Source organism: Meleagris gallopavo, chromosome 5 (genome assembly GCF_000146605.3).
Source record: "Meleagris gallopavo isolate NT-WF06-2002-E0010 breed Aviagen turkey brand Nicholas breeding stock chromosome 5, Turkey_5.1, whole genome shotgun sequence".
In the NCBI taxonomy this organism is placed as follows: Eukaryota; Metazoa; Chordata; class Aves; order Galliformes; family Phasianidae; genus Meleagris; species Meleagris gallopavo.
Window position 1 is genome coordinate 52,618,155 of NC_015015.2, and position 21,501 is coordinate 52,639,655.

The 21,501-nt window shown below is 43.1% G+C and overlaps 1 protein-coding gene across 1 annotated transcript; it reads left to right on the forward strand.

Moving 5' to 3' along the window:
- Nucleotides 1-16,291: 16,291 nt before the first annotated feature.
- On the forward strand, nucleotides 16,292-21,235 carry GPHB5 (glycoprotein hormone subunit beta 5). Its single transcript, XM_003206780.3, has 2 exons — nucleotides 16,292-16,756; nucleotides 17,968-21,235. Exons 1-2 carry the CDS (start codon nucleotides 16,556-16,558, stop codon nucleotides 18,154-18,156), a joined length of 390 nt encoding a protein of 129 aa, XP_003206828.1. The 5' UTR covers nucleotides 16,292-16,555; the 3' UTR covers nucleotides 18,157-21,235.
- Nucleotides 21,236-21,501: the final 266 nt, after the last annotated feature.

Consider the following 21,501-nt stretch of genomic DNA (forward strand, 5'->3'; position numbering starts at 1 on the left):
GTGCTAATTTTTCACCTTTTGTCTTTCCTTCTCAGGAGTGTTTTCATTTCTCATGTAATATCTGAGCTCCTAGTTTATCTTGCATTAAGTTTGGATCCTAGATCACAAGCCCGTGGCCTACAAAAGTGACTTTGCTTGCAGGTAAAGGCTGTTCCCAAGTCTCTGTTCAATTACCGCTTCCATGTACAGTAAAGCAATAGTCTGGGTTTTAAACTGGGAACTGAGACACACTCTTGCAGTGTGAATTCAGAGCTATATGTACTTAAAGATTAAGTGCTGAAACCAGAGTGAGTATCCTGAATTTGTTAGTAATACATTGATAGGAACTGTATGAACCCACAGTGAGTCATGACATCACGTGAAAAATCGTGGACAGAAACTTTATTATTTTTCCCGAGTGTTTTTTAGTTTGTTTTGTCTAGTTAATGCTTTTCTTTACTGAAATCTCAGAAGATTCAGAAGGCTAGAAATAAGATGAATGGAAATCGTGGTGTATTTAAAAAAAAAAATATTTTATATTGCTGGGCAGTGGCCTGTACCTTTGATACGCACATGAAAAAGTGGAAATGTGTTTTGCATTGACCGTGAAGCTGGGAAGGTCCTGAAAAAAAGAGTGTGGGGAAGGGAAAGGCAGTTAAGATACTCTACGTGACTTCTGAAACTTGTTTTCGAAGTTCTCACTGTGACACCAACTGTGACAAGTTTGTGATATTGCATGAGGATTGCAGTCCACCACAGAGCAAGCAGCAGCCCAGGAGGCAGCATTTGCAGAGCAGTTGTCTCGTAGGGTGCTGTGCTGAGGTTATGCATGCCAGCCTACTGGCCAAAGCACCATGAGGCTCAAAAAGAACTGGTCTGAGTAAGGAAGGAATGTAGTGAATTGGACTATGGATTATGCTCATGTGTTGCCTCTCTGATTTTTTGATGGCTCCCGTGAATGTCTACAAACTTCATCAACTCTAACAGCAGCTAACATACGTCAGTGGAAAATAGCTGTGCACGTGAATATCTGAAACAAAAATGGGCATCTCTGTTACGCAGTCCTCATGTCAGGCATCTCGGAGGCCGTAAGCTGAAGTCTGCTGTTGGTACATCTCAGAGTGAACTGAAATTTGGCAAAATGCAGCCTTGATTTCTGGAGCAAGGACACGTGGAATTCAGACAGTAGTAATTAGTCTATTAGTCCACAGACTATTTCACAGACACAAAGGGATATTATCGCTATTTGCCATGCATGACACTCATCAGACAGTAATTGTTCAAGTGGTTAGTGAATATTTCAAGCATCAGTTCTGGCGAGACTGGAATTACCCCAAGGAATACAAAGGAGAGAGCGTTTCCTGCTGCCTCTGCTCACATCATCATCACCTCAAATGATGCCAGCCTCCTGCTCAAGGCTCCTCTAGCGCAGCCAGGAGTGCTTGCAATGGGCCAAAGCTGAACAAAACCTGTTCTGTTCAGAACTGTCCTAAGGGGGAGAGGTTGATGGCCCAGACCAGTGGGTATTTTGGCCTTACCCAATGACACGTCTTTCTGTGCGGTGAGCTAAACGTGGGGTTTTTTGAGTGGCCTTCAGGAACCTTGTTCTAAAAGGACCTTGTGATGTAGCTCTGCTTTAGCAGAAACTGTTGAAATGTTTATTTTCAAATTAAATTATATTTCTGTAATGGCTGCCAATGGATTAACTCTTCAAAATTTCCATCCTGAGCCATTAAATGACTTCTCACCTACTTTGCATCCTACTGCTATCTCTTTGGTTATTCAGAGTTTGTTGATAAAGTATTTGCAAATGTTGAATTCTATCAATTTGCTCCAGTACTACTGCAATAAAAACAACAGAACAAGAAAAGAGATAGTGGCTTTGATTTGATGCTCTGGTATAAGATCACACAGGGAATTACTTTTCCCTCCCTTTTTTTTCTCCCACCCAATCTATTTCTGTTTTCTCTTGCTCTAGAGATAATTCTGCTGATGGGAAATTCGAATTTGTGCAGTGCAGAACAAAAGGAGAGAAAAAAGGAGCTGCTTTCAGGATCTGTACTTCCAGAAAAGGTTTGTGTATGTTTCCTGTAGAGCACAATCTCAGCACTCCTGCCTCATGCCCTTCACTGCGTAGAAACTGATGTCCAGTTACCCCCAAAAGCTCCTGGAAAAATCATGACTTAATTTAAAGTTACCTGTGATCAGGATGTCCAAAAATCAGATCCTTACATGTCTGTGAAGCCTTTTAGATTCTCAGCAAAAACAGTTCAGTCGGGCCAAGCATGTCTTGTGGCTTTCTATGTGTTTTCAGAATATGGGAGCATTCAAATATGGCATTTGATTCCATCAGGTTTTCCATCTTTATCTTCCCTCCAGATTATTAATTGTATTAAAAATAAGAATAAAAAATCCAGGAGCAACAGAAGCAGTCATGCTCTGCCCTTCTGTATTGTTCAGGAGGAGCTACACCTGAGGCACGGACTCCTCTGGCACATGACTGAACTTAACTGTGACAGAGCTATGGACAGAAGAGAACAGCCAGCAGTCAGGTGCAGATGGAAGGTAACAGAGCTTATTTCCATAGGCAGCTTCACCATGATGAGTTATGAGGCTCCTTAACTGAACTAAGAGAAGTTCTGTTCCAACAGCAGCCCCTGGTTTCTAACAAATGATTCAGGCTTGCTTGAGCAAACCAAGAAGGCCCCTACATTCAATTGCAGGATCACGCTGTTCTGTCAGAGTCACCACTTCTGTACAGTTTGCTGTTTATTAATTCAGTGCCTAGAGAAAGAGATTAATTAAGTCAGTTAGACTGTGAAGAAATTCCCTTCCCTTTTTTCCCCCCTTTTAATCAAGCGTGATTTATATCCCTGCTAAATCCACCATCATTAAACTTCTTTCTCTTTTCCTGTTCTAAGTTACCAAACCAGTTTAAAATGCTTGCCAATGAAACGAGTGCTGCATGTAGTTTAATGGAACAAAAATCAACCTATTATTGGGATTTGAAATACACTTATTAAATTTAATGCTTGGATTTATTGTCTAGGCAAACAAAACCTATAAATAAGACATTTAGTGTCATAATGGTATTTTCTTTTGATCGAGCTTCAATTAGTTAATGATGTAGGATATCCTGTTTTGATTGCATCATTGTTGCAGCAAGGAATATTAGCATGAAATCCAGATCCTGCACTCATAAATAACAAATCAATTTCCAAAGCTTAACTTGCCTTTTCTGCATAAGGGTGACAGTTTGCCCAGCATTCATACTTTGTGATAGGATGGTCCTGGGGCAGAACTGGGAAAAGTATCATAGTGCTTTATAGAACAGACTGACAGCAACAACAAATTAGATAAAAGGGGAAGCATTTCCCTTGCAGCAGTCTTTTCCAGTACCCACAATGTACAAATACAGGTTGTATATGCTTAGGTTCATCAATACCAAGCTTGCTATGGAAATGCTGTCTGTCAGTTAAAAACGTGTGACCTTCCTCCCATACTGGCTTTTCTGCCTCCTGTGCTGCCTGACTTGGCAGCAGTTGAGGCTTTGAAATGTATTTTCCTTTACTGTAACCTTGAATTGTTTTCCGTGTGCTCGCATTCTGTCAGTCGCATCCATTATCCTCCTCAGTGTTTTCATGCTAATGCATTCTCTGTAACATCTGGAAATATCTCTTTGGCAGCTTGCAGGGTTGGGGGATTTCTCTTCTTGCCTGCAGACGGAGGACTGGGCAGGTAGACAAGGAGAAGGGTTGAATATCTTGAATATCTGTTCCTCTGTGCCCGCAAATCCTGCAGTCAGAGGGGTGACCCTCATTGCTCTCCTGGGCTACCCAGCCCTCAGGTTTCCCATTTCTTCTTATTGCCTAACCTTCTACAGCCCCCAAAACACATGCCCCTGGCTTGCAGGCTCTGCCTGTTTTGCCTGAAGCTGCCCCTCCTGCCCTCCAGATTTCACACTCCTATCAGTACTGTTTCATGATTTTTCCTTGGGTGTGCTCGTGCTTTCTTGAATGAGGGAGATCTTCCCTCTTCTAAGCTCAGAAGTGTGGTAAGGGCAGGCCTCTGTGAACTGCAAAACTTCATTCTCTTCCTACTGGAGTCATTGGTAGAAGTCCCATTGCTGTCAACAAAAATGAAATAAAGGTCTGTGAGGCTATTGGGCAAATCTACTGTGTCTGTATGGGAACCTGGACAGTAGTAATAGGAATGATGTAGACTCAGTTTCCTTTTCCTGCAATGAATTTATCCTATTAATGTTGCCTACTGTTTAGTGCATATTAGCTGCATGACCTCTAAAAAGTTTCTATGCACGTAAGCTTTGGAACAAAGTGCAGTCCCACTTTGCTTCCTGTGTGCCTTAGAAGGATGCTCCCATTGCCTCTAGAGAAGAATTTAATACATTTATTAGTGGATGGTGCGTGAGCCTGCAGTCGCACACTTAAGAACATACAATAAAACCCAACCCCTTGATGTTAAGTACAGGCTGTCTTTGCTAAGACTGTCTAGACACGATGTCTGTGTATAAAATAATTTGGTTACGAACAGGGTGCTATTGTTAAAAAGATGGTCTTGTGCTACTGTGGAAATTGAAAGGAAATTCTTGCTTTCAGGGGCAGAGAAATACTCTTTTCTACTGCAGTTGTTGCTTACATGAAATGCATTGCTCTGAGCCACGATAAATGAAAATGAAGACCAGGCAAATCTGTTGCAACATTTATCTTCCTTCAGGGATGTTGAAATTTTTAAGAAATCAAGGAAAAAATAATTTCTGAATGATGAACACAATCTGACCATATCTAGAAAGAATGCTTACTCCAGTGTTTTAGGGCAGGGTTGTTATAGCCATACCAGCAAAAGGCCCGGTCTGGATCTCCCACTCTGGCTGCTCATGCCATTCTGGTGGTTGAGCATTTTAGTTTTGGCTTAGAGGTTAACAATTTGTTGGATATAGACAGGCACTTGGCTGATGGAAGTTTAGTGCACCTGAAATTTCCCCAGCTATAAGCAGCCCAAAAGAAATTTCTTGCCATCTGATAGGAATTTGGGAGGGAGGGCAACCTAAGAAGTTACCCATCATTTCCCAGTCTCTATAGGTGTGTGACTCCTTTAAACTGGCCTCTGTGTAGGTTTAGAGAAGTTGGGATCCCTCTGTTCCAAGGACAGGGCAGCAGAAGGAGCAGGGAGGTGCATGGAGTGCCTAAAGCAGGGCTCTTTGGAGGGTGACATTCCCACACATCTCCCTGACATGAAGATTCCTTCTTGTTCTTGAGTTGCCCTTGTGTTAGAATGGAGAACTCCTTGCTGCTCAGCCTGGAGTCACTGCCTGCTCTTAAGTATGAGAAGGAAGTTTGTCAAGCTTTTACCTCAACCCAAAACCCTGCGTGGACACAGTCCTGCACATGTAATCAAGCAAACAAAATGGGAGAAAATAACAAGTTAGACAATTTTCATCATTCTGTCAACACTGTAGCTCCTTGGATTAAAAATAAATGAAGCTCTATCTCGGTTGAAAAAGGCTGTGAAACTCAATGTACAGGAGCTGTCATTGTCACCGATCTCTTCAGAGACATGTTGCTAGTTCCACCACAACTCTCTGTGCTGGGCAGAAAATACCATTCCAAAGCAGGAAAATGGGTACCTGACTGCCATCCTTGGGGTTGCATAAGGACTGTGCCTGGAAACAGCCTCCACGGGGTGGACACTAATGAGGCATACTTTTAATTTTCTAATCTGGTGTTTAGCGTTTTAGTATCTTCCCAGCTTTATCTGTGAGTCATTTGTAATGCATTTTCCTTATAAAGCAACATCTGTATGTTGTATTCTTTACATATCGATGGGGTTCAGAGTCTTTCAGTATTTCAACTTGAATGGGAATCCCTGGGGTACGTTTTGGCATGCTACTCTGAAAACATACCTCTTAGTTGTTTCACTGCTGGGTTTCAACTTCAGTGGCTGATCAAGGATTTAAATAGCTGGATTTCAGCATCTGTCCACCAGCTGCCAGCAAAGCAGGAAATAATTACACTGTGCCGTGATTTACATATTTGACCTTAGAGTATAAGAGGATATAGCAGAAGTTGTCCGAAACAAATATAGTATAAAGCCCTGTGAAGTATGAAGCCTTGTCTGACTATCAGATCTTTATAAATTATTCTCTGATTTGGAAGTCTCTTTGAATGACAAAAGCATTTTGTTTCTACCAGGATTTATCTGTCCAATCTAATTTAATTGGACACATCCTGCAAAGACTGCTGAATGTAAAGCTGCTCTGCTGGGAGAAGAGCAGAGGTACAGAGCAGTAGCACCATGCAATTGAATTTGTTGTTCTCTTTCTGTTAATCTGTGTCAATTAGTTTCTATGCAGAAAGTGATTGGCTCCTACCTGAACTCCCATGTCAAGTCAATATCAACAGTTTTTAGTAAGTTATAATTCCTGAATTTGTAAGTAAGTTACAAGTGATAATGAAGGATATGCTTGCAATGATAGAGAGCTGTTCCCTTTCAGGATGGAGCAGAGCTGTGTTTTAGAAAGCCCTTTATGTATGAACCGCCTTCATGGACAGGACATTTGTTCATTCTGTGCTGGTGTTGGCATTTTATGGCATGTGTGGTAGCAGGGACAAATTGCCATGCAGTAGTGTGCCTGTTGTTTGCTTGGCTTACTAGGGTGATTTTGAGATGGATTGTGACTAAGAGATGATATTCAAGATGGTTTTATGATAGTGGTAAAAGAACAAAAAGCAGAAAAAATGGAGTGCTAAATACATTCTTGGTATGGCCTGCATGTTCTTCTTCCACAAAGAACTTGCTTGTCTATCTCCAGCTGCACTGCAGCAGAATGACAACAGAGATCTCTGCAGGAAGAACATGGGATGAGTGCCATAAGATACTTGCAGAGTTATGCTAATGGCTGAAAGGAGGCATCTTCTCATGCTTCTGTCTGGTTAATTTTTCACTTGCTGACAACCCTTTGGGCAAACCTATGTTGTCTCTGTAAGGCCTTAGGGTTTGTTACTCAGCCCTGATGAAGCCTATTTTTCTGTATCGTCCTGTTCTTCTGAGCCATGCTGGTTCTGTGACATAGGATGGCAGCACACGAGGAGCCTGTTAAACTCACTGGGAGCAGGGTGATGAACTCAGACTGGAAATAGTCTGAGAACTCCAGAGTGTTGTTGACAGAGCTTCACATTTCCCCAGAGGGTGAAAAGAGTTCAGGCCGGAGGATTTGGTTCTGTCTGCTGCTGATACTTCTTGCAGGTTACTGTCTGGGTCTCGGCTGTAACAAGCTTAGATTTGGCCAAGTGCCTCTTAGGGTCTGGGACTCTCGTCGTATTTGTTTTCCTGACTGGATTTTGATTAGTTCAGTAGTTCCATGAACTTATTCTAAAAGGATTCACAGGAAGAGACAGTAGCTTTGTTTTAGGAGACTTCACTTCCAGCTTTGTGTAATTTGTAGGCTTCACTCATCACCAAAGCAGTGTTGCAGAGCATTAGCACTGGTGGTGATGCGTGTCGAAATGAGGTGTCTTTCTTTCCAGTGAGCAAGACATGAACAATGGGAAAAATAATGAATTAAGATAATTTATTTATCTTTGAACTTCTGTAGTTTTTTTCTAAGAAGTTTCATCTTTCTGAGCCCAGATAAGAGGATTAATGGAGTTATGTCATTGCCCACTAGTCTGTCATAAAAGCCTTAAGTCTTATTTCAGAAGACCATTAGAGAAAAGCTATGGAATGCAGAAGTGATTTGAGTTAAATCCCTTGTTGCAGTCACATATAACTTACATTGCATCTACATTTATTGGAGATTTTTTTTCACATTGCAGTGGACTGAGAGCAAATCTCCAGTCAATTACCTGATGTGAATTAGAGCACCCAGCTCTCACCCATATTACTGTTCAGCCAACTCCATTGGATTTGAATTCTTCATTTGCAAGGGACTGTGTGTAATCAGAATCATGGCCCTAAACAGCCTAGACATTTTCTTACCGTAAACAGGTAAGAAAATGTGCTGAGGACAGGTTAAAGATTGTGGCACTGAGAAATATGGTTTAGTGAGCAGTACTGGTGGTAGGTGGACAGTTGGACTAGATGATCTTAGAGGTTCTCAAGGCCAGATTGGATGGGGCCCTGGGCTGCCAGGTCTGTCAGTATTAAATGTGGAGGTTGGTGGCCCTGCCTGTGGTGGGGGGGTTGGAGATTCATGATCCTCGAGGTTCCTTCCAACCCAGGCCATTCTGTGATTCTGTTTTTTCCAACCCTAATGATTCTATGATTCTGTTCCATGATTCTATTTGCACACTTTCAAAAGCAGTTGTGAGAACTGAGGAACACGTTGAAGTGTGTGATGTTCAAAGTCATTTATTCAGTACAGCTTTGATAAAGGCAAAAAAAAAAAAAGCACGGGAGTGAAGTGCTGCATGTTTAAATTTTCCATTTTGGATTCTGAAAAATAAAAAAGTGAAACATAGTGCTGTCATCTCAGAGTAAATAACTACTGTTCTGCTACGTTTCTGCTCAGGTTCTCTTAAAAAAATAAAAGCTGGGTTTTTTGTGGAACAGTCCAACATTTCATCCACCTCAGTTATTATTTCCATCAAGCCTTTTGGCTGTTAATAGCAAATTTGACAGAATAATAGTAATTTTATTATAGTGCTTATATGCTCTTGTACTTATAGTGCCTATTATTGTTCGGGGATTATGAATCCTTTGGATACAGGTTGTGTGGTTGGATCCACGTTACTGAGCACTGCTGTTGCAACCTCTACCCAACATCAGGGAACGTGTGTCAGTTTTGATGCACGCATCCACAGAAATGCAGATGCAGTGTTTTGGTGATCGAAGAATGACCCCTTTTTGTGATTAATGTTTTAAGATCAGTTAATGCTTTTGTTGTTGTTCTTTTTTGTTTTTCCCCATGAACTCTACCAATATGTCACTGCTTGTTTATATCAATGCTTACTTTTCCTATTCTGGCCCCAGTTCTGCAGGTGTTGCTCAGGTTGCTCAGGCATTTTACCTCGTTGAGTTTCCCCTGAGACAAGGTGAAATGTTGAACTGAGAGGAATGCTAATCTTGGAAGCTGTCACTTACAGGCTGCCATTTATTTTTGCATTCACCCACGTATTGCCTTGCCTTAGAGATGTCAAAAGACCTCAAAACTTGGCAGGAACCAGGGAATTACTCAAGGACTTTGTGCCAAGCAGAAGTCTGTGTTCTCCTGGGAAGTCTGCACAACTCTGTATTGAGGATGATTTTGGAGTTAATTAGACATGTTTTCACATTATTGCAGTGCGTGCTAGTCAGTCATGGTCAATTGTAAGCATATTTGTGATGGCTATTGTTTTCAGATCCCATTTTTGACTTTGTGTGTGTGTGTGTTTGTCTTAAATTAACTCTTCTTTTTCCTCTGAAGTATTTTTTTTCCAGGCTGTAATTATATCATGCATTTGTTCTTCCTGGTATGCCAGTGTCATTTTTCCCCAAATTAGGGGTGTTTTATTCCTTTTTATGAGGAGTTTTGCTTGAGAAATGCATTTTTTTCGGAGCGAGGACAGGCTAGCCTAAAGGAAAGAGCCGCCTTACTCTCCTGAGGACTACGACTAAAGAGTTCCATAGCCTGGGCTTGGGACTGTAGCTTTACTTTCCTCCTCATCCATTCCAGATATGAGTTCTTTTTTCCAGCCAGCCAGCACTCCTGATACTGCTACCCTTTCAGTCTTCATTAAGAGGGACCTTAATCAGTATTTGCCTGGCCTGGCCTGGGACAGACATCAGGCAAACTGAACTTCTTCATCACTTTTTTAATTTTTAGTTTTAAATTGTAACCGTCCTTTCACTGTTGGGTCAGTATTCCTGCGCTTTACTTGCTTCTTTTGATTTTAATGTACAGATCAGTGATGCCCTTTCAAAGTTAAACGTATTTTGTTAGTCCTTTTGCAGATCATTTCATCACATTCTTTACAAATGTAGCAGATGACAGAAAGTGACGTTCCAGGACACGCATGCAGCAGCTGGGAGGATGTTCATACACTCATCCACAGTACTGTTCTTGGGACATAAAGGTGTTTTTTTGTTTGTTTGTTTGTTTGTTTGTTTTTCAGAACTCCCAGTAAAGAGCAAACAACTTACTGAGGCAAATCTAACATCAGATAAAGCTTCTTTATCTGGTGAGGGAAAAGTGAGTCTGGTCATAACTTTTTTTCAGTGAGTTCACCAAATTACATTGGCCATATGTGGCTTCATCTCCTTTTCATAGCCCTGGCTTCCTAATTCACTCCATTCTAACTAGAATTCTAACCTTTCTTGGATGCCTGTTCCTGCGAACTTGGCCCAACCACCTTGTTTCTCTGTCTGTTTTTCTTGCTCTGTTACTTCTGAATCCACAGCCATCCTTCCTGATGTTGGTGAGAGCCATCCTTAACCCTTCCTTGTTTCATATGCTTGTGTTGACTGCATACTTTACAACTTCTTTCTTTGTGTAAATTCGTTTGTGTGATCTCCAGTGTATTAGGATCTCCTATCTAGGCATTGGCTTGGCTTGCCTGAATGGCAAACAGTTTCTTCTTGGCCCATCAGCCTCCACATGGCTCCTGCAGTGCCTTGTGCGACTGCTTAACATTATTGCTCCCCTTGGACTGTCTCATTAAGTAACATCTCATCTCCTTTCTCATGGCTGAATCCACTTAAACTTTTAGTCAGTTAACTCTATATTCTTTATCTCCCTGCCTATTTCTGCAGCCTGCTTCCTTCAGCCTGTTTATATGGTGATATTACACAGCATCTTGACATCTTCTCACCTCCATGTTCTCTATTTCTTCACATGCAAGGCATCTCAGGAAGAGCATTTATAAGACCTCCACCAGGTCTAGTTTTCTGTTCCTCCTCCAAACTCAGCGATGTTATTGATATCCACAAGATGCTGATTAATTTGGTTGTTGTTTTTTTTTTTCCCCACAATGTATCCATCCCACAAAATTTAGTGAGAAAGTTTATTTCTGATAGAAAGACCAAGAAATTTGGCTCACAACCTAGATATTTCTGTAGGTTGAAAAATACTAATGTTTTCAACCTGAAACCACAAGTTTGACATCTAATATGACAAGCAGTCATTGGAAAACCTTTTTTCTGTTTTGTTAGAATAGTGTTGATGAGTTGTTGTTTTTTTTAACTTACTACCAATGTTACACAAAATACGAACAGTTATTGTCAGTGTTACTTTGCTTATGTATGAGCTCTCACCTTTTCTCCCCTTGCTATTTATTTCTCTGTCTGAATTTGTAATTAATTAGGATACAGGCTGATTGCTCATAGTACCTGAAGTATCTTGTGTCCAGACAAAGTAAAAAGAATCCTTACAGATATTCAGTACTAAGGAAAATACATTAGGGCATGTTTGAAGTTGTGGGGATCATTGCTGAGGGACAGGGATGGGATTAAATAGTCCCTGCATGGATGAGAATTAGAGTGTTAATGTTAATCTGTTTGGATAATTTGTAGTTTTGGATCATCATGTGGTGTTGAATTGAATAGCACCTGTTATTGTGTACATGGGAGAGTGAGGAGGGAAAGACTGAGCAGGAAGTCTCATCCAAAAGGCAGTGAACAGCCTACACATGTCCAAGCACTCTTGTAGCTGTGGTAATGCCTATGTTTCAGGCTGAGAGCCCCAAAGTCTTTTGAACAAGAAAGGCTGTTTTCCAGAAAGCTTCTTGGTGGGCACAGGCTGTGCACTGGGCTCTATGCTGGCACCTCTGCTAACTACACGTCAGTGAAGGGCCAGGTCAGGAGCAAGGCATCCTCCCTGCTGGCAAAACCAGTCAGGAGCCAGCAGAGTCACTGTGAGTCCCAGGTTTAGCTGGGAAATGGTTGAATTAAGGCCACACGTACTTCACAGAATCACAGAATCGTAGGGGTTGGAAGGGACCTCTAGAGATCATCGAGACCAACCCCCTGCCAAAGCAGGTTCCCTACACCAGGTCGCACAGGTAGGCGTCCAGGCGAGACTTGAATATCTCCAGAGAAGGAGACTCCACAACCTCCCTGGGCAGCCTGTTCCAGTGCTCCGTCACCTCACTGTGAAGAAGTTCTTACGCACATTCGTGCGAAACTTCCTGTGCTGCAGCTTATGTCCATTTCCCCTCGTCCTGTCTCCATGTACCACTGAAAAGAGACTGGCCTCACCACTATGGCTGCCACACCTCAGATATTTATAAACCTGGATCAGGTCCCCTCTCAGTCTTCTTTTCTCAAGGCTAAACAGACCCAGTTCACTTAGCCTTTCTTCATAGGGGAGATGCTCCAGGCCCTTCACCATCTTTGTGGCCCTCCGCTGGACTCTTTCCAAGAGATCCCTGTCTTTTTTGTACTGGGGAGCCCAGAACTGGACACAGTACTCCTACTCTTCATAACCCCTGATGTTACACAGTGTGTAAGTTTGCTTCATGCTTCCCCAGCAGCTCTTTTGCAAAGCCTCTGAGATTCATCTGATCTTGAATGATGAGCAGACAAAGCTGCAAGCTACTAGTGCTGATAACCCTGACACCTTCAGCAGCATATTTGATTTCTGTGCTCTGCCTGCCCAGAATTCAGAGGAAAAGCTACACAAGCCTGAATGGATGAGTGGATGCATCATCTTCAACACAGGTCCTCCTCTAGTCGATCTCTTTCTGTGTCCTGTTTCAAAAAAGGAAGGGGAAGCTAAATGTTGGACACACTGATAGTTAGAAGTTGTATCTGCGTGTCACCCTTTATTTCAAATAAATTTGAACCAGATGGGGAAAATAAAAATATGCAGCTTTTAAATTTCTATTGTACACTGAAGGCCAAGTGTACGTGTAGATGGAGTATCTGTTAATTTGCCTTAAAAAAAAGAAAAGCCAACAAAATATTACCTGGAAAAAAGCCAGCCTTCATGGTTTTCATGAGATGTGGTGCAAATCCTTCAGAAATCATCTGTCCCATAAATAGACAGGACTTTCAGGAGAGAAGTGAGCAGGATCAGCTTGCAATTTGTCTCTCATTTCACATCACAAGGTTTTTCAGTACAAGTGAAGACAGGAACAGAATTTCAGCAGAAGTCAGTGAATCCAAAATGGATTACACAGAGCAGAAGTCCAGCCCCTGTTTTCCTAATCCATAGGAGAAGGAGAATCTGTCAAAGCTGGTTGACCTGCCATCTGGCATGTATTTCCTGTGCCTGGCTGTAATCTTGGGATGATTTTTGCTGGCACATTTTTGGAATCAAAGGAAGGAAAATTTTGGCCAATATTTTCACTTTTACCTGGTTTCTCTGCTAGTAAGAAAGTTTATAAAGGTTTGTTTTATAATAGCTTTAGTTTTGGTCTGTGATGTCAAAGAAACAAGCAGAAAATTATAGGATTTTTTTGGTGGAAAATTGCTAACAGTTTTAGATCAGTTGGTTTCAGTAAGAGGAAAGGTACCAGGACGTGGCTGATGGTGAGATCAATGGAATCCATTGCAATTCCTCTATTCCATACTCCTCCTTCAGCATCTTACCTAATGGGTCTTTACTTGAACCTGGAGTAACTTTGGGGAAGGGAAGCATGAAAGTAGGTGAAGAGTTAAGATGGTGTTGTGCTGGTGCTGGCAACAGCATGTCCTGTTAGTTTTATCTGAACTGAGAATCTAATCTAGGCTCTGCTGCCATGTGTCATCTCTAAAGAAGAGACAGTGGCTCTTGGCTATACAGAATGTCCTGAGGTCAGTCTGAGTCTGCAGACAACAGAATTATTTTCTTCCTCCATTTCTTCCAGTCACCATTTCCTAATTTAGAGAGAAATGGTAAATCTCAGGAGCAAATAATAAGCTATATACAAATCAGTGTGTTTGCATGCAACCAAGTGTAATTTACTGATCAGGGAAATAGCAGGGCCACATGCCAGCAAGAAAAACAGTCAAGCAGTGGCTGTTTCAAGCTGAAAAGTAAAGGAAAGCAAGAATTCTGTGGGTTCCACAAGGTGTTAGTCTGAATTTGAGTCCTGCTATTACTCCAAATTTATGCTATTGACTTTAGAAGTGAAACCAGGACCCCAAACCATGGGTTATTCACCCTGAAACAGCGAGAACATCTATGCAACATACCTTGTTTGCTCCTGTGTGCTTCACTGTCACATTGACTCAATGCTGTGTTGCTGTTTCCAGGTCAAACTACAGAAGGCTGGAATGCAACCCAGCAGAAGTATACGTTTGGTAGGCATTCAAGGCCAGCTTGGATGGGACCCTGGGCAACCTGATCTGGTGTCTGATTTGGTGGCTGGCAGCCCTGCCTGTGGCAGGGGGTTTGGAACTAGCTGATGGTTGAGGTCCTTTCCAACCCAAACCTTTCTATGATTCTACAACACCAACAGATAGTGTTTTATTTCATTTCTCTCAAACATCATAGGATGGAGTTGATCTAAACCATTTTCTGCCATTTTCTCTTCTCAGTTTCGGGTTGTGTTGCTGTGGCTGTCTGTATCAGCAGCACCATTGACACTTGGCCTCTTGATGATGAGCTTGGCTGCTAAAGCATCCAGAACAGGGAAATCATTGTCCAGTAGTGAGAAGGGGAGTCTGACTTTCTGAGGCTGCAGTGGGAGTTTATGGCAGCATTTCTCTCACTCGTGTTTAAGAATCTCACTGACTGGCAGGTGTTTCCTCCTACAAGGCTCCTCAGCTTCCTTCTATCCTGTAAGTAGCTGGAACTTGTATTGGCATGGTGCAGTTAGTGGATGAAGTTTTCACATTTCCTTTGCTCAGGGTTGCTTACCTGTGTGACAGGTTCTTGTTCTCCCCCATCTGTTGCCCTTGCTTGTACAGAGCAGTCAAGTAAGAAAGGTGTTATGCTGTTGACAAAAATTCAGAATTTTGTTTGCACAAATATTTGCCAAGGTTTCCTTCAGGCTGTTTACTCAGTATTTGTTAAATAAGAGGGTAATGGTTATTTCAGGAAGCAGCCTACAATCTCTTTGCAAAGGTACTGCATATCTGCTGTGGAAATGAAGATCACATTTGCCCCAGTGCACAATCATTACTTTATTAGCAGATGTCACTCACCAGGATAGTCCTTTTGTTTCAGATTTGGTGTTATGAAACAATATGCTTCAAGCTAATCACTATTGGAAAGGATCAGCTTGCTTCACAGTCAATGACTTTGATGCCTTGGGTCGTTCATGTACGGATCTGCCTCTGTCTTGCCTTGATTGACAAGACCCTTTCTATAAATCTGTGCAATTAAGCAGCCCCATAGCAGCTGCAAAGGAGATCTAGTCAGCACGAACCTGACAAAAATTGCTGTGCAGATCTCTTGCTGCTCACTCTGACATCCTGAAACACCATCTGCAATTTAAAGCTGCGGAAGGAGATCTGACACCAACAAGTTGGGTGAGTGTGCTTCTGTGTTTGCTCTGTGTCACAACTCTGGCTCATGAATAAAGCAGCAGGTTTTTGCTAAGGTGGTGAAGAATAAGTGTTCAATTTCTTTGGAAGGTTGTCTCTTTGCTCTTAAATGTCTCTATTAAAAATAAAGAAATTTAGCTTTCTTCTTTAACTGTTCAAACTTATAGGTCAACATTTACTCATTTAAACATCTACAAGACTACAGTGCATGCGTAGCCACATATATGAAGGGTTCACTGTGGCAAACACCACGACCATATACTGATCTAGTATTCCAGGTTAGCTAATTTAAATCATGTATTATAACAGGAGCATAGAGACACAAGATAAAAAGTCTAAGCTCTGTAATCTGAAATCTATCCTTTGCGCAGGGCTGTGAATCATATTCAGTAGGCAAACGTCTCCCTTTAAGTTAAATGTCAAGTCTGGGGTTTCTAGGTGGATTTAAATGCAAGGCAAGTATATGAGGTATAAAGTGGATGTGATGGCTTACAGCTTGAGGTACATTCCATTTCTTTCTCTTTTTGACAATTTTCCAGAGAGACTGATTGTTTCTTCATCAAAGGTTGAGGTTGAAAGGCAGCAAGTGTCAGAGGGATTTGACTGATGGTGGCTGTTTGGAAGGCCTCTTCTGGTCACATTGCCACATTCATCCCTGTCCAACCAGCCCTGCTCACTGGCTTGGTGGAGTTAGATCTTGACTGGTGGTGGTGAGTGCAGGAAGGGAAAAGAAGGGCTGCATTAATGACCCAGCACCTGATGAGTGCTGGGGTGCTGGTATTGACAGCACCAATACTGCTTTTAGGAGGTGCTGACCTTTCTGTATATGTGCAGTGAGAGGGCAACCAATACCCATCTCCACCTTCTGGTCTGGTGCAAGTTTAGGGCAGCCTAACTGATAGGAAGGCATTTGCTGCCTGATAAGCTTGCAATTCGGAGATTTCAATGGCCATTGCATTCAGGCTGCTGCAATAAGACTTTTCCCTTCTGGCAGCAGGTGACCCCTCATCTTCTATCTTCTCTTGAGCTGAGTGAAGATGGGGAACATTGTGCCCAAGGGGAAGAAGGGGCATCGCAGCTCTTGGGCTGACTCCACGCACTTGGGCTTCTTGGCCCCTGCATCGTGCCACCATCTTGACTCTCCCAACCCTCCTCTCCCTTCTGCCTCAGAATGAAGCTCCCCTGTGTGACCCTGGGTGCTCTGCTCCTCCTGCTGCCGGCTGGCCATGGAGGCATGGGCACCTCTGCTATCGACCTGCGCACCTTTGTCGGCTGCGCCGTGCGCGAGTTCACCTTCCTGGCCAAGAAGCCTGGCTGCAAGGCGCTGCGGATCACCACGGATGCGTGCTGGGGACGCTGCGAGACCTGGGAGGTGAGAGTCTGAGTCTTTCCCGAAGAAAAAAGCATTGAGCAGTGAGATAGCCAAGGACCGTGTGCTGCTCTGCGATCCCACTGCAGCACTTTGCTGCGATTGGTTCCCTCCCTCCTTGCGCTGTCTCAAAGGGGATGCGCATCGTGATGATATTAATGAAGTGCTTACGTAATACTTTTATTATGCAATTTGAAAGCCTCTTAAAGCTCAAACACTTAAGGAGAGGAGGCCTTTATTACTTTACTGGAAGAAAATTCCTTTGAGATTAAGGTGGAGCTCTTGGTTGGGGGGTAATATATTTTGTTCCAAAACAACAGATGCCAAAGATAATGTCTGTTTCTAATTTGGTCTTGTTTTAAATCACAGTTCAATATGAAGTAGCTATGCTTTGGGGGTGTAGAAGGGCAGAAAGAGAGCACGAATCTGCACACACTTCAGAGAGCAAGTTGCTGACTCCTATGGCCTTTCTGTCACTGAACGGCTCAAGGGGCCAAACCCAGTTTAATTTATTCAGGGAAGTTCTAATGACTGCAGAGTGAAATACCACAGGGATGTAGTTAAGCTGAATGCATCTGGCTGTAGCTCAACAGCTTCTACAGAGCCTCATGGTGTGCTTGGATGGAGGAGCCGGTAAGAGGGAGGATGTCTGGATATCTTCTTGCTGAAACATGGCATCTGTTCTTTTCCGTGCCATCATTCTCTGTTCCTGGGGCAGACTCTTCACACAGCATAGACAGAAAGAAAGAAAATGCTTAAGTGTCTCCAGGCTGTTTTACTTCAGGCTGTTTCCCATCTGTGTGAGGGAGAGGATTGTAGTGGGCTCCCTCCAGTCCTGTCTTTGGAGTCTTTGGAAAACGGGTGTTTCCGTTGTGGAAAACATCACTTTTCAGCAAAGTCCATGCCACTGTAGTTCCATGTGGGAGTTTGGCGTTTAGGGCCTTCAGGCTACTGTCTTTTTTTGTTGGTTGAGGTTTCTGGCCCAGCTGTTCATCTTATGAAAAACTGCAGGTCTCAGTGCTGCCTGCAGTGCCAGGTAGATTCCCCATGGCATATATCTGCTGGGCTTTGCAGGATGTGCAGCCTGACTGCTGCTATTTCCATGGCCTCTTCCATCTTGATCCAGTGGCTTTGCTGTTTATTCCTCTTGAGAAAACCAGGGACCCTGATGTTTGTCTTGCATCTTGCCTGATACCCTCATTTCTCACCCACAGAGGCCAATACTGCAGCCGCCTTACATTGAATCTTACCACCGTGTCTGCACCTACAATGAGACCAAGCTGGTGACAGTGATGCTGCCCAAGTGTGCCCCTGGTGTGGATCCCTTCTACACCTACCCAGTCGCCATACGCTGCAACTGTGACTTCTGCTCTACGGCCACCACTGAGTGTGAGACTGCCTGAGCTCTTCTTTCCCAGGTCAAGTTCCTCCCTGGCTCTACACCTCTGCTGTCTCAGAGGGTGTGAGTCAGCCCAGAATTTGGTCTCACCATCTAATGCTCCTAATCATCAGCTTTTCAGGCAGATGAGGTTTAGTTTCCTCTTCCCTTTCTGTAGAAATGTAGAACACAGCCTTACAATAGCAAATCCTATGGAAGAAAAATTGATGCTGTTTCCCTTCCTTCCAGGCTTTACGTAGTGTGGGACCTTTCTTCATGCACAAAGGGCACATGGACTAGATAGTTACAGAGGGGTTGGAAACAGGCCATAAAGGCATTACAGCCAGTAGAACAGCCTTTATTCTTTTTAGTTTTAGTACCTTCCCAGTAATGTAAGAGTTACCATTTCCCCCTCTTGCCCCTTCTGCTCTTCTTATGCTGAGATCTGTCAAAAATATCTGTCAAAGGAAAGGCTGTACAGGCAATAAAATGGAAATGGGTATCAAATCACCACCTTGAAATTAGGGTGAGTACACCCTAAGCCCTTACTCAGCCAAGTACTTGATTAATATCCGTGGACTTACAGTTAAGTGCGTATTTCAGTAATTTGCTTAATTGGAGCACTTCTGCTGAAAAAATCTTGCCTTACAGGAGATGACTTCTTAAAAAACAGAAAGAAGCACATTAAATGTGTAATGCTTTTGTCCAGGACTATCCAGAAGAAGAATTGGCTTCGTGTAAAACCAGAGAGGCTCTGCACAACCCTAAAGTCCTCTCCTGACAATTTCCAGAGTTAGAGGGACCAAGCCAAAATGTAGTCCTTGTGGTTCAGTTTCAGCAAGCCTTGGCCAAGGTACTGGGAAAGAGGGGGCTATGAGGGGTGTTTCCCACACTTCCCTGCACTGCTCAGCCACACAGGGACTTGCTTCTCAGGAGATGCACAGAGGGCAGCCAGAAGTGCTCACGGGAGGGCTGAGGAGTTGTCTGATAGCAAATAATGCAGCCAGCACAGGTGGGACAGGCCCAGGGCAGGGAAGGCAGCAGACATGCCAAAGGCTGGTCCACACCACCACCTTCAGAACCACTGTTTATAGACTGGGGGATGCATGGGAGCTGCTGCAGCATCCCCCCTCTGGTGAACACAGCTGTGTAAGTGCCTTAGTCCTCCAACTCCCACCTGGAGGTGGACAGATCCATGTTCATCTCTCATTTCTCCCCCCTGAACAAAATAGGAAATGATGTGAAAACATCAAAATTTGGCCAAGTGCAAGAGAGTCACAGGAGCTTACAAACAAAGACAACTCAGATAGCCATTAGCAAAGAACTGCTGCTGAGAGAATGTCAGCACCTGCCTTCCGCTCTGATTAAGTGTCTTCTGGATGCAGTTCCTCTATTCCCACAGTTGTGTGCCTGAAACTTCCCCAAGTGCCTTATCCTCCTTGAGACAGATCTTTTTGTTTTTAATCTGATCTACAATGTATTAGTTGCTGTCATGTTTTGTCGGTGGAACTCTGAAAGCTGCCCTGTGCCTGAGTAGAAAGGAGAACATTTTATCATCTGCCTTCAGTAGTTGTGAATTCTATGTCAAACAGCAGCAGGAGCAGTTTTCTGGTGATGGTGAGTTTAACTGCCTTAAAAAAGTCCTTCTGTTTTCTTTCAAATTGCATCTCTCTAATCTTGTTATTGTTCTAAGCAGCATCACAGCTATTATGGAAAACCTACAAATTATTTTATGTCCTTAATAAAACCCCCAAATTGTATTATGGATGCAATTTAAATCAATGTGTCCTTCTTTATTGATGCATAAAGCTTTCTCACACAGAATATATGCAAGCTCCTACAAACTCTTTGCCAGAGCTGTGAACACCTGCAAAACATCTCCTCGATCCTAATGCAAAGTCATTTCCTTTGCTGGATTTCTCTTACAGAGTCTGGCTGTGCCATAATCTTGGGATTAGAAATGGGATTCCAAAGTGACAACTTCCTTCCATTGCAACAAGCGAGAAATACAGGCTGTACCCTGATATGATGAGGCAGTAGAAACCTTAAGCAAGTGTTTGGAAGAAAACACTGCACGATGTGAAGGAAGGTTTTGATTGATGTAGCAGCATCCAGACTTGGGAGGCGGAAGGGGAGGTGTGGGAAGAATGTATTGACTGAATCTCAGCTAACACTTCTGGATGGTCTTTTAAGGAGAAGAGCAAAAGTGAATAGAGATGCTGTGGATTTACTGTGAATGTACATCTTTTAATACAGTGATAGAGTCAGAGAATGGCTTGAGTTGGAAGGAACCTTACATACCATCCAGTTCCAACTCTCTGCCATGAGCAGGGACACCTCTCACCACATCGGGCTACTCAGGGCCCCCATCCAACCTGGCCCATCCAGGAATGGGACATTTTACAGCTTCTCTTGATTCTTGCTGCTGGTCATTGCAAATCTCAGGCTTTTTTTTTAGGTCTTATGCTAGTAGGTCTTCATTGTGGTAAATTTTCTCCAATTTTGATACTTGGAATCACTGATTGTTCCCTTCACCTGGACACCGACCACCAGCACCAGGCAGAAATCTTCGTAAACTGCCACAAAGACCACTTGAAAGATTTGATCTGTCATGACTTCCACCACCTAGAAACAAGAGAAAGAAATCATGCCCTACGTGTAGAAGGGAACTTGATGTCCCTGTGAGAATGGTACTTGCAGAGAGGCCAGACAGAATTCCTGAGTGTTGAACCATTCCCAGCTTGAAATACTGCTGCAACAAAAGAAGGAAGGTGGTTGCAGCTACTTGCTGAGAAAGGAGAAGGTGCAAATATGGGAAAAGCATGACTATACAACTTGGATCTCGGTGCTGCCATCAACACACCAGGTGAGCAGGGGCAAACCAGCGGGTTTATCTGTGCCTCAGTTTCCCTTCTGGACAATGGGAGTGACAGCCATTTTTCTCCCCCCAGTGCATTTTGGAGAAGGCTGTGTCTCTCTTGTCCTGTCTGCACTCTGCTTCTTGGATTTGTGTCCCTCTTCCAATGTGAACAGCAATAGTTGCAGTCACGCAGTGCTTTCATAGAATCATAGAATCACTCGGGTTGGAAAAGACCTTAAAGATCATTGAGTCCAACCACAACCTAACCGTACTACCCTAACTCTAACAACCCTCTGCTAAATCATGTCCCTGAGCACCACATCCAAACGGTTTTTGGTTTGGGATGGTGACTCAAACACCTCCCTGAGGAGCCTATTTCAGTGCTTAACAACCCTTTCTGTAAAGAAGTGTTCCCTGATATCCAACCTAAACCTCCCCTAGTGCAACTTGAGGCCATTTCCCCTTGTACTATGCAACTTGCTTTAGTCCAGTCAGAGGTGGGGGTACTGT

Bases quoted from the DNA above. Each gene is read 5' to 3' on its own strand.
- GPHB5 (XM_003206780.3), top strand. From the start codon at position 16,556: ATGAAGCTCCCCTGTGTGACCCTGGGTGCTCTGCTCCTCCTGCTGCCG. The intron at 16,757-17,967 runs GTGAGAGTCTGA...TCTCACCCACAG, and splicing joins GACGCTGCGAGACCTGGGAG to AGGCCAATACTGCAGCCGCC.